This window comes from Polistes fuscatus, unplaced genomic scaffold (genome assembly GCF_010416935.1).
Source record: "Polistes fuscatus isolate 324 unplaced genomic scaffold, CU_Pfus_HIC Scaffold17, whole genome shotgun sequence".
In the NCBI taxonomy this organism is placed as follows: Eukaryota; Metazoa; Arthropoda; class Insecta; order Hymenoptera; family Vespidae; genus Polistes; species Polistes fuscatus.
Genome location: NW_025113075.1, coordinates 1,152,789 through 1,166,322, shown reverse-complemented (window position 1 = coordinate 1,166,322; position 13,534 = coordinate 1,152,789). Strand labels below are relative to the sequence as shown.

At 39.0% G+C, this 13,534-nt stretch overlaps 1 protein-coding gene across 7 annotated transcripts in view; it reads right to left on the bottom strand.

The window, feature by feature from the left end:
* Positions 1 to 12,060: 12,060 nt before the first annotated feature.
* LOC122515038 (zeta-sarcoglycan-like) overlaps positions 12,061 to 13,534 on the bottom strand; it is a 186,302-nt gene continuing 184,828 nt past the window's right edge. For all 7 annotated transcript variants that reach the window (XM_043632172.1, XM_043632174.1, XM_043632173.1 and 4 more), the window contains one exon: positions 12,061 to 13,466. In XM_043632172.1, the coding sequence (XP_043488107.1) occupies positions 12,992 to 13,466 (475 nt within the window). In that variant the 3' untranslated portion in view covers positions 12,061 to 12,991. The remainder of the gene's footprint in view (positions 13,467 to 13,534) is intronic.

The following is a 13,534-nucleotide window of genomic DNA, read 5'->3' as shown; positions in this document are numbered from 1 at the left end:
TTCCACCTGGCATTCCCTAGCATTGCTACTGTTACTGCTGCTGCTGCTGCTGCTGCTGCTGATCCTACTGAATCGTCGTAGTAACGGTACTAGCAAAAGAGAGGAACAACGAATGAACGAACGAACGAACGATGAGAGGAGGCCCTTCGCAGCCTCACGATCCTCCGATAACCAATTCGTTTGCGAGATACGTTTGCGCATATAATGATTATTCAAATCGTCAGAGAGAGGTATGTTAGAATTCCAGTTTGCCACTATTGGTCCAAGCGAGAAAACCCTTAAACGTGGGAGTAAGACAGACAGAGACAGGGAAAGTGAACGAGATTCCGAGAGGTTCTCCTAGTGGAAAGATCAAATCCAACAAGTATGCAACCATGATCTGTGGTGTGTGATCCGGACCATTAGGCAAAGCTCCGTTTGTCTTTGTCTATCTTCCTTCCTTCCTTCCTTCCTTCCTTCCTTCCTTTCTATTCACTATCTTTGTCTTACTTTTCTTATTGGGTTTATTCATACTCTCTCTCTATTTTTCTCTTATTCGAGAACGTAGACGGAAAAAAGGGTAAAGAAGCACGTGTTTCCGCGCGATGCTTTTTGTCTGAAATCTCTTAGAAGCTTACACTTTTTCTCTCTCACTGCCTTCCCTCCCCTCCCTCCCCCACCCCTCGCCCCGTTTCTTCTTTCATTCTTTCTTTTCGGAACTGCTAAGTCTTCGACTGCAATCCGTGGCACGTGCCTTTCCAACGAATTCATCCTCTTTTCTTCAGTGAAGCATCAATAATATTATCATTCGCTATTACGGTATTTGACTATACCTTAACGTTTCTCCTTTTCGAAATAATACTTTAATCGTTTTCATTATTATTATTATTTTGTATTTTACGTTCATTAATTGGATCGTTTATTTTGAAAATTGTGTAAGTCCATTTGCAGCTCAACGTAAATGTACATTATTTTAGTTAAATTATCTTATTTACTTATTTTAAATACTTATAAAAGTGTTTTATATAATCGATATATCGATAAATTTGTTTTAGTAGAAACATTTAGTCAGACTTGACATAATTAATGTATATTTTTTAATTGACAAATATGCAAACCCTTTAATTTTCTCGAAACGATAGAAAATGGACTTGCACCACTTTCAAATACTTATCGTTCGAAATAAAAGACGGATATTCAAATTTTTCTACAATAAAACTGGCAGACACAGAAGTAGAAGATGAAGAAGAAGAATAAATCGTCGAGTTACTGTAAAAAAAAAAAGAAGGAAACGAAAAAAAAAGTAAAACCCTCGTGTTACGTCGATTTCATTAGTTCCATTACTTTCGAGATGTCACGTGGACGATGTAATCGACGTTATCGAGTTGCCAGTTGGGGAAAATTGGAAGAGGAGAAAGATCGGCAATTTCTCTTGCACGATAGACTACAGAATTGTGGCTGAGTTCCTCCCATCTTCTTTTTTATTATTTCCTCTTGTTTTTTTTGTTTCTTTTTTTTGGTCTGTTGCTCGCGTTAGAACTTCGTTTTTCGAGGAAGAAGAAGAAGAAGAAGAAGAAAAAGAAAAAGAAGAAGAAGAAGAAGCGTAAGTGCAGAACTACTAGATCGGACCTAATCCCGTTCAAATTTCCGGCCTCGATGCGCCTAAAGGAATTAGCATTCGATCTCGTCGTTCGTGAAGCGGATTGAATCTAGAAACCCGGGGGTGGGTAGAGGAGAGAACAGGAGGAAGAGAAGGGTGTGTCCCTTGAGGGAATCGTTTCTACCTTTGTTGAGGAAATTCTTGTCCGAGGGAAATATTCGTTTCGATTATATTTTATTTCTTTTTTTTCTTTTGATTTCATTGTTCTTTCGGTTTAGAAATAAGAATTGAATCTTTGACGGAATTGATTGGATTTTTTTAGCAACTCGAAAGATCGGTGGAATTGTTTGAACAAACAATTTCTAGTCTTTCTTTTCCAATAGACTAAAATTTCTCGTAGAATCTAATTGCATTTATATCTACATTGTATTATTCGTGTAACAGTTTCGAACGTTCGTTTTGTTCAAAGATGTTAACGAACGTTCCCCATTTTCTTTCTCTCTTTTAGAAATTGGTACAAAACTTAATCCGTGCAATGCGCGTTCTCAATGATTCCACAAAGGAAGGGTGAGAACCGGAAAAGTAAGGAAATTCATGTTTCCTACTCTGTCGCCTAACGGAATTGTCTTTCCATTTCGAAGTACGAAAACTCGACTCGCGTTCTATGCGACCGCCCATTTAATCACTATGTCTGTTTATTCAGTGAAAACTTTTCCGAAGTTCAATCGATTATCGTCAGGGACGTTGTTTGATAGAAACCAACGATTCCGTGAATTTTCCAAATTGTTCTTCTCGTTGTTGATAACATTGAGTTGCCCAAAAAGTTCCTGATTATTTATCAAAAAAACAACAAAAATAAATATAAATCTTTTATTTTTATATTAAATATTTATAATTAATATCGCACCTCGTTGCATATATGGAATTTATGTTAGGCAAAATTCTTCCGTTTTCTCTAAAAAGTTATTGCCGATTTAAAGAGAAAGAACAATTCTAAACGTTTAAATACAAATATTCTATATAATCTAAATAAATGTTATAAAACAAGCACAGAAACACATTTTGAAGTAACCTAATTGATACAATAAATTGTTTGATAGATCTAAAGCAAACGATGGCATTACTTTAGAAAGTTACCGTTACGATCTGCGCAATATCCGGTAAGGTTTTATCGGACAATCGGGAACGATGGAAATTGTCGGGCCCGTCTTTTACCGTTCGGCACCGTGTGAGTTAAGGTAAAACTTTCTTGATAATTAATTTAATTAATTAGACTCGCGGCAGGAGTGCGAGGCATCGATGTCTCGGAAGGTTGACGGCAAAGATGCGGATAAGAAGACGAAGAAGAAGAAGAAGAAGAAGAAGAAGGTGGTGGTGGTAGTGATAGTGGAGGATGAGGAAACAGGGAAAAGGGAAAAGGGAGGGGGAGGTTCCTTCGTCGCAAACTCTTCAACGATAAGTTCCCCGATAAAGTAGGAACTTTTGGTAAAACGGAATACGCTTCACTATCAATCATTATCTTCCACCATCTTCTCATCCCTTCTATTTCTGCATCACTGTTATCTTCTTTGCTAAATGTTACCCATTCCAATCCAATGCTCACACTGGAAATAAACTCAAACCCCCTCTGTTAGTTCGAGCTAACGGAACACGTCGATGACTCTCTAAAGCTTGTTTCAAGAGTATATGAATGTGTATTCACGGTAAATATTGACGGATTGGAATAATACTAATCGTTACTCGACATTAAATCCACGAATCAATCCTGTTCAAGCTAGGGAACGATTTAATCTTCCTGCGATATCTATCCAACGATATTGAATTTTTCTAACGAACAAAATTCAAGGGACAAAATCATTCCTATGCATAAATTTATCCCATTTTTTAAAACAACCGAACAAAAAGAGAAAAAGATACGTTTGATGCAACAACATAACGTTGCCAGAAGAAGAGAAAATAATAAATGATGATAGGAAGACACTTGATAGATAATTGATTAATTAAAAATCCATATAGCAATCATTTTTAATATTATGTTACCAGTACGCCATTGGATTATAACTGTACTGACATTCGGATAATTTCTTTTATATCAAGAACGTCACGCGGAAGCGTTAGCTACGTCAGAAGATCGATGAACGAGAGAAGAGAAGAGAAGAGAAGAGAAGAGGAGATGAGAGAAAGGGGGAGAAGGAGATACAGGGAGAAAACAGGATTGACCCTGAGGGTGTTCGGACGTTAACACCGTTATTAGTACCGCGACTGTAGCTGTTGAAAGGAAGAGAAAGAGATGGATGGAAGGACAGACTGACAGATAGAGAGACAGCTAGTGAGTAAAAGAAAGAAAAAGATAGAAAGTATAAATGTATATGTAAAGACGCGTATAGGTGTGTACGTGTGTGTGTTAGCGGGTGAAAGGCACTCAGTGAAATCGAGCTCCATCGTGCTCAATCAATCAAACTGAGGCAAATCGAGACGGTAAATGGAGAAAAGAGGGCGGAAGAACAAAGGAAAAAGAAAGTTGGCGCGAAAACGGAAAGAGAGAGAGAGAAAACGTTGGAAAGCTAGGGAGGGAATCGATGTAGTAGTAGTAGTAGTAGTAGTAGTAGTAGTAGTAGTAGTAGTTGGAAGAGAGTGCGGTACAGTAAAAGCGTGTACGAAACGTACGAGAGAGTAAGAGAGAAAAGCTGAGAGACGTCACAAATCAAAGACGCGGTGACAGTTAATTCATAACTCGCAACCCCATGGCACTTTCCAGTCCCATTCTCTTCTGTTTTCTCTCTCTCTCTCTCTCTCTCATACACACACACAGACACACACACGCGCACACTATCTTTCTGTCTTTCTAACGTAACGCGCGGCTACCCTCATCCCCGTTTCAATCTGGGCGCTCATGGGAGTTGCGTACAACGTATGCACTTCCACGTAGGAACCACCCCCCATATTTCGTATTGCCACTCGAGAGACGAGCGTATTGTAGTACTTTTGTTTCTCCTATATTCCTACTCCTCCTCCTCCTCCTCCTCCTCCTCCTCCTCCTCTGGGCTCTTTCAGCCCTTTTTTAGCATCCTCTCGCGTATCTAACGCGTTACGAGGCCCGCAAGGGAATTATTGCGACAGGGGCTAACGTGATTCCCAAAGAGTGGAAATACTGAGTTTGTGAAAACAACAGAATGCAATAAGAAAAACGTTGAAAATCGATGAACATTACGCTACAGTCCAAGAGAGAATTCATCTGTTCTGTTTCTTCAATACGTCCTTTTACTTTTTCTATCCTTTCTATCCTACTAAGCCCCCCCCCCCACCTTCTTATTGCCCTTGCCCCACGATAATCATTTCTCGATTCCGGTAATCAAACTAATGAGGGAGCTAGCCGACCACCATCACCACCACCACCACCACCGATGCTCGATTGCCGGTGCTTTAAAGGGCCTAATCGATGCCTGATAGGGTAACATTATTACCTAACGCTACCTCTACGGATCGTGCCATTATCTCGCAGCTAGCTACTATTACACACCCAACCATCCACTACTACCTTTCCATTTCTGGATTATGTCGCTTAAACACGCCATCTTGTTTCCTTTCACGGATTATATTCTAACTCGATGCACGAGACAGTTTGCGTTTGTCTAATTATCTCAACAATCACTGCTCATCATCATTATCATCCGGTTTGTCAACTACTGTGTATTCTTAAAACACGACGATGTTTTCTTCCCCCGATAAAAAGTTAACAATTATATTATTCGAATTCTCTACTTATTTCCTTGTCCATCTAAAAATAAAACTGATCGTTTTTTCTAATAATACCTAGAAGAATTTAATAAACTCCACGACAAATAATAATCGACGTGTAATGACGTTAAACGAAGATGACGCTGATGTTGAAACGTTTCCTTCTAACTTTTCTTTTTCTCAACGAAAAGATTGGTATACCTGTCGTTTAATTTTTCAGTGAGGCCCCGGTCGCTCGGTCGGCCGGGTTTGGTTGAAACTGCAACGAAGTAAACTCAACTCCCCCCCGTCCCCGTCCCTCCGACCCCCGTTCGAAGTTAACTCGATGCAATTTGCCACGGAAAGATCCGAAGTGCACGAGAAGAGATAGCCATACCGGGTTAAAAGTAAAAGCTCAGTTTCTCTTGGCTTCTACGTCGCGTTCTTTGGCGACGATTATCGAGCGATTTTAATAATTCATTTCTCCCTGCAAGGACTACGTCCCGACGCTTCACCGCGTTCCCATTAAGGTCTCTTTAACTTTGTCGATTCTCTCTCTACTTTACTATCGTACTAGCTGCTGCTGTTGCTACCTTAGAGCTCAATTTTCTAACGTTAACTTCCTTATGATGCTCCAACAAGACCGAATTTCCCACGGTTATTTTTTTCCTAAACGTTTCTTATCCAAAATAAAAATAACAATTTAAACTAAGTTCTCGTGATATAAAACTTTCTTCTTTTTATAAAGTCAACATTTTTCTTTAAGACTAGCTCGTATATGCGCGAACGAACGAATTTCAAACTTTAAGAACAATTTTTCTCGCTTAAAGATCATTTTTGTCTGACCTAAACGAAAAAAGCCAATCTTGTATTGCATAATATAGAAAAATGTATATCTTTGTAAACAAAATAAAGTAATATATATGACCATACGTAGATACATTTGTTGAATAAATTAGCATCATCCCGATTAAAAGTGACTGATTACGATGACTGATTATTAAGCTGACGAGAAAAAATCTTGGACAGTCAAATATTGCACGGTTGAGAAAAATATCGTAGGAAAAAAAAATAAGACGTGTAAGTAGTTTGAAGAATAGTGTGGGATGAGTTTGTAAGGGAAGAAAGTGAAGGAGGGGGGAAATAATGCGGATGCTAGGGGAGGGAGAGAGAGAGAGGGAGAGGGAGAGAGTGGTGCCCGACAAAATTACAATTTGGGGGATGTAATTCCGGCCGGGAGAAATGGCCTCCACATACCGAGGTACTCGGTTGATGACAGTAGAGAGGGGTGCACGAATAGGTGCCTTGGTGTGTGCAAGAGAAAGAGAGAGAGAGAGAGAGAGCCAGAAAATGAAAGAGAATGAGAAAGGGAGAGAGAGAGAGAGAGATTTATCAACAGCTCGTTTCGCACTAACTAGACGGCGGAAACTCGAAAGATATTGCATCAGCGAAGCGATGATAGCGCCACGACGACTGGCATTAAATTGCATCCGGCCGTTTTAGGAATTTAGCCGCCATTACCGTGTCCCTCGCACGGCACCTAGACTACTACTTCCCCGAGACTTCCAGTTCCTTCGAACTAACGAAACTGAGACACCCAACCGGGATCCGGAAAACTACGATTCCCTATATGCCTTTACACGTACACAAGAAATATCTAAGTAAGTAAGTAAATACTAACATACGTAAGTGAGTAAAGTGAAGTTAGGTTGTTGAAGAGGTACTAGGAAGACAGGAACGCATCAGGTGTAGCAAGAATTAACGTTTGGTGATAGAAATCGACGAGAGAATATGGATGGATTCCTCGCTTTCTCATTAGGTTTCCATTAGGCACCTTAGATATCTATTCCTAGAACTCGACCTGCATTCTACGCGATCTATCTTCTAATTCTGTCCTAACGGAAATCATCAAATATTACTTCATCGTTACTTTGCTCTGTTAAATATCTGATAAAGTGACTATCGATTAAGAATAATAAATGCGATTTTTCTATTATCTCCTTGATATCGATTCCTATAATTTCAAAAAAAACAACAGAGACACAGATATTTCGAGAAAAGAATTCTTATCTTATCTTTCATACACTTATTCTTTCTTTATATTATTTTTAGTTTAAAATCTCGGGGAAAAGGAGACGAGAACGAGTAGGATGAGTAATTTATCTATTTGGCGGTTTTGATCAGAGTAAGAGCCCTCGAGGCACGAGTGTCCTAACCTCTGACCTCAGACAATCCCCTCTCGGTGGATTTCTCTCGTGGAAGTGATCCGCCTCTACCTCTCAACCCTCAGCCCTCAGTACTCACCAACGACCACCACAGACATCACCAACGTCACCACCACCACCACCACTACTACTACTACTACTACTACTACTACTGCTACAATTGAATACATATATGCTTAACACGGCAACGTTTACTCGATCCACTCACGTTTCATACCGTAGAGTTCTCTTTACGAAGCAACAACCTGTTATACTCCTATCGTAGTTTGCATTTACACTTTAAAGTAACGCATCAGATCTAACCCTGTCACGGTATCTACCCACTCCTACTTTTTACAACCCTTCCTATTACATACGTTTGATCTAGGATCAAACAATCTTTATTCTATTGTTCATTTAATCGAATTTTTATACTCCATCAATTTTAGGTACTTTAAAACATCGTTGGACCCGATCTCAAGTATATACTAGTCAGGTAAAAAGCAATTTATGCCATTATTGAAATACAAAATTAAACGAGTCGTTATAAGATTATTTTTATTCTCTTTTGATAATGTCCGATACCTTATTTACTTAAATATCCACATCGATTATTTAAAATTGTTCACGTCTTATCTATAGTCAATCGATTAAAATCGGCTTTGAATTCTTACAAAATCGCATTTAAATTTTATCACGTGCTATCGGTAAGGTGTTAATATTTTAATTCGATTATTAAGAGACGATCATATTGAAGTGCATTCAATTATTAGGAAACGAGAAAAAGTTCTGCTTTCTGTTTTTATATACTTGGAATATTAAAAATGATGTTTTGATTCTTTCAAATAAAAGAAATATACCTTTAACGAGGATTATCGGGAAATTAAAACTAAACAAAATTTATTCGTTTAAAAAAAAAGAAAGAAAACGAGACGACGACGACGACGACGACGAGGCGATAGGATCCTGGGTTCGATCAAGGCCGATTGAAAAATTACCTTCCTTCGTCTCTTTCTCTCGAATTTCCATTTTCGTCTATATGGGAAAAGAAAAAGCCGAGGGACGACGGCTTTCTTTACGGAGTTACGATAAACATCTACGTTGGATGGTGCTCCCGCAAAATGTTCGCAAAAATACACACAGCCCGACAATTTGCGTCGGTGGCATTAAGAACGCGGTTCGAGTATGCATTAACCTACATTTCTAGCTTACATAATTTCAATGATGGTGCGGCAATACCGCGGATCGATACCACTTCCTTTTTAATTTCTGCAACGCGGGTGGTCCCCGCCTTCGGCAAATATCTATTTGCGAGTTTCACAATCCCCCCTCCCCCCAACCCCCCAACCCCTTTTGCTACCTCATCCTCCCGTTTCATCCATCCTTCCTTCCTTCCTTCCTTTCTTCCTTCTCATCTTTTTTATCTTGAGCGTGGGTAACGTAGTAGGACGATGCGTAAAGTAAAACGCTTCGATTATGTTCCCCACTACTATTACTACTACTACTACTACTACTACTATCTTCATATATATCAGTAAAAGCGTAGCACACGACTGTCGTCATTAACGGCAGACCACATTTAATGCTTACCGATGTGTCGAACGTTAGTGCCACCCGCTCACGAATTCAATCCTTAAAACGCTTCTCGTACCACCTACCTTCGCTAACCCACCCCTACCCCCTCACTCCTATTCGATAATAATTACAGAAGAGAAACAAGATTTCCAATAGCACGAGAGAAGAGGTGGACCACCAACCACCCTGTGTGTTCTGCAATGTTCAGGACAGCACACGTGTTGTGACCCACGTTGCACTGGGCATTGCATCCCGTTAGGCTAGGTTAGCTAGCTTAGGTCAGGTTAGGTTCTATTCTGTTCTGTTCTGTTGCGTTACGGGTGCGTTGCTTTGCCCAGAGAAGACTTCCGCGGCGGCTGCTGCCACTAATTCGTATTTAAAGCTTTATCGGACGCACGCGTATCCATGTGCAACAATTTCACGGTTCACAGAACTCATCCTTTAGATACTATCCAGGACGGGTTGGATACCAACAGGATTTTACTGTTACCAACGTTACTCAACTATCTCCCTACAGGGGTTCTTCAACTATATATTACCAAAGTATAATCGTGCTTGTACTCAACTTGAACTAATTCTTCCCAAACCCCTGAAGGTACACTCCTTTTACAACGGGTACCTTCAATCTATGGAAAAGCCTAGCAGCAGCTAAAGGCCATATGTGTAAATCCTTCATGTAACTTGCTTCTATTTAACAACTTATACATATATATATTGTTAAAGACCCGGAAGGGCTTTATATTATACTAAATTATAAATCACATATATTTTTCATTATTATTTATTATTATTAATGTCATAATTAAAATATATTACGAGCACACGTTTATAATGTGCGGCAAGTACACTGCTAAAAGGGAATCGGCAAAATTATTATTTCGAATTATTTTTATTCGCATCCGAGAGAATCTCGTTGAAATTAATCGAGAAATGTAACAAAATTCGACCCTTTACTGTACGAGACTCCCCAATTTCTATTCTTAATTCCACGATTACTCAAAAAAAAAACCACCCTCTTTGCCCCTACTCGAAAGGTACACTAATAAATATAAGAAAAATGTTATTTTTATATATCTACGTTTTATAAAATTGACGAATTAACGAAAGCAATAAAACGTTGACTCGTAAATTTAAAAGTTATCCAAGAACTCGATTGGTAAAAATTCCAATTGCCAAGGCTGACACAAATCAACAATATATATGGTAACTATTCTTAATCATGCAAAAGTAATATACATATCTATTCGTTTTTTTTGTCTCTTCTTTTTTTTAAGGTTGTTGAACGATTTATATTTAATATGGAAATGGAGGGATGAACGGATGAACGATCGTCGGAGTAGGAACGAACGGTCGAGTTAAACGCGACGGTAACGCCCGTACCAGGATTAAACCCCTACGAGCGCGTGAATCCACTTGGAGGATTAATCGAAACGATCGTACATTAAGGGTGGAGTTTCACCTTCCCTGTATCTATCCATCCATAGAGAGACATAGACATAGACGTAGACATAGACGACAACCATACTACACGATTGGTTCAACGTGCTTCTTGACTCTCTAAAGCGCAAAGCTACACAATCGGAAGAGATCGAGTAAAAGCTGAAGGAGTTTGATCGTTTGGCCAAGCGGAAACTCAACAGGACTTTCAAGTTTACGGGTTTACCTTAACAACACTTTCTTCCCGATGTCTTCAAAAGACGTCCGTCCCCCCTCCCCCCTTTTTGTTCATTTAATTTATTTCTTTTTCCTTGTTCTTTATATTTCTTTTCTTTTCTTTTCTTTTCTTATCACTAAAATATAAAGATACTCCCCGTACTCCTTGTTTCTTATTTTTATTTCTAACCGAGGTAAGAGAATTTTCACGCCATTATTTTTCCTCCAACAATTCTTTTTTCCTACTTCGCGTTCATGTTAATTCACTATAATTCGCCCAGTGGGTTTCTTCCACGAACCCCAACCCGCTTTTAGATCCTACACAGAATACGACTTTTATTTTTATCCGCGTAGTTGTTTCGCATATTGTTTTTCCTACATTTTCTTCATTTCCCTCTTCTCTCCTCTCGTCCCTCCTCCCAGCCCACTCCTCCCATGCCCGATGCAATTTTAATCTCGAATTTCGAGAAAATTATCCTACCGTCGGAATCGCTTACTGCGACCACTGCACGAGATTGCATCTCTGTTATACCTATCGTTACGTATACAAGAGTATCTAGAAAATAGGCCATTTCATTTTCACGAAATATCATACTTGTCTTTCGGATTAAAAAATTATATCGGACCTGGAAATAACTTTTCTCAATTTATTGCTACTTTTCACGATATAGTTCGCAATAAAGAATGAATACTAATCGAGATTAAATCAGTCAGGTTAGGCCATTTATTTATTCTGAAATTCTGCAATTGAATTATTTTCCAATCTAAATGCTATTTTTTTTTCATAAACATTTTCTGATAGAATTAACTTAAGTTATTATTATTATTATTATGTGCAACACGAGAAGTAACCCAAGACGTGTTTTATCAAAACTCTCCTACATTTATCTGTATTTACTTACTGTTTGATGTTGGTTGTCCAATAGCAAACGTTAACTGTCCCCGTACACGAGATTAACCTGAATTTGAAAGAAATAGTGAAAGGCACTTGGCGACGATTAATAATAATAGTAACAATAACGACTTTATTGCCACATACATAAATAGATGGACATGGCCGACGTACAGCGTACAAGCTGGATCGCATCCTGATCCTTTTACAATAACTACATTTTGTCTTCACATTTCCTTCCAGGTTTACCAGAAAACGCGATCGAAAATAAATCAATTCTTGAATAACACGATTTTACCACTAATTGGTATTACAAATTGGGCATTGTATTAGCTCATTGAAAGATAGATTCTGGTTTTTTTTTTTTTTTTCTTTAATAATCTTTGCTAAAGAAGATTATTTCCTTAATAATATTGTTAAATATCAAAGAATAATATTACTTTTTCTCGTTAATGTATAATAAAAATGTTAGACTGTTTCTTTTCGTTCTCATAATTATCAACGCAATATACTTAATAACAAAAGTAGACGTAGAAACGAGCTTGGAGCTAAGAGGAAGATATTTAAAAAAGAAAATGACGTAAGATAAAAGAAAAAAAGAAATGACGAAGGAAAGCGGATAGACGAGGAGCTGGAGATTTGTTTGTTATTTAATGATGCATCTGATGTCTAAACGGTAACCGCACGTTACGTTTTCACTGATATACAAGATATACATCGCGGGGTAGCGTCAGCAACAATGCTACATACACATAGATGTCCGCAGAACCCTAGGAAATCCTTATCATCATCATAATCATTATCATCATCATCATCATCATCATCATCGTCATCGTCTTTAGCATAATCGTCGTCGTCGTAGTCGTCGTCGTCATAGTTGATCAAGTTTCCGCGCAAGTCACCGAGCACACATACACACACACACACGACTCACGCGACCTACTCCGTGGGTGTACGCGGACTCATACTCTACAAAGGGTATAATATACAATGTGCGATCAAAATGGAACAAATCGAGGAAGCGTTTGAACGCACACGCACACACATACACACACATCACCCATCCACCCATCCACCCACCCACCAACCCAAGTGACTCTCTCATTTCCGCTACGTAGAAAATGTCAGTTTGAGCAAATATCAACTTGTGGGGATTATTAATAATTCAATCGCTTCATCGACTAGTTCAATTCGTTTGATACTCTTGCAATGATTTCCAAAAAAAGGCCTCTCGTCGTCTAATCCTCCACCTGATATGGCGGTTGGATATCACGGCTTGTATTTTCTTAAGCCGGACAAACAGTCGTTTCCATTTTCATTTTCCTTCCGTTTGATGAAATTTTCTTTTATTTCGATGACACCCAGGACGCATTAGCAAACGGATTTGTCCGCTTGACAGATACCCTCCGGTCTGGCAAGAAAGAGCTTCCCGTTAGCACAGGCACACAGTTGATAAATGCTCGTCTCTCTTTGATTTTGATGAATCGAGGACCTGGAAGACCGCTGCTGCTGTTGCTGCTGCTGCTGATGCTGCTGCTGCTGTTGCTGTTGGTGGTGTTGTTCTTGTTCCTGTTGTTGTTCTTCTTCTTGTGGTTGCTGTTGTTGCAGTTGCAGTTGCAGTTGTGGTTGCTGTTGTTGTTGCGACTCCCTCGAGGATCTTCCTTGAACAGTTACAGCTGTTTTTAGACCTTTCAGGAAGACGGATTTGGAATCGAGTCTTATTGCACCGTGAACGCTCTGAACTTTCAAGTCGGTCAAACAGGACGCTGAAATTTCGTTTGCCCAGGATTCCAATACCACTCGTTGCGGGGCGCTGATTTTTATTGACCTCGTTGCGGATTCCAATCTAAAAAAGGAAAAACAAAACGAATAGAGAAAAATTGATTTATTTTATTTGCCTTTTTTGTTTATAAC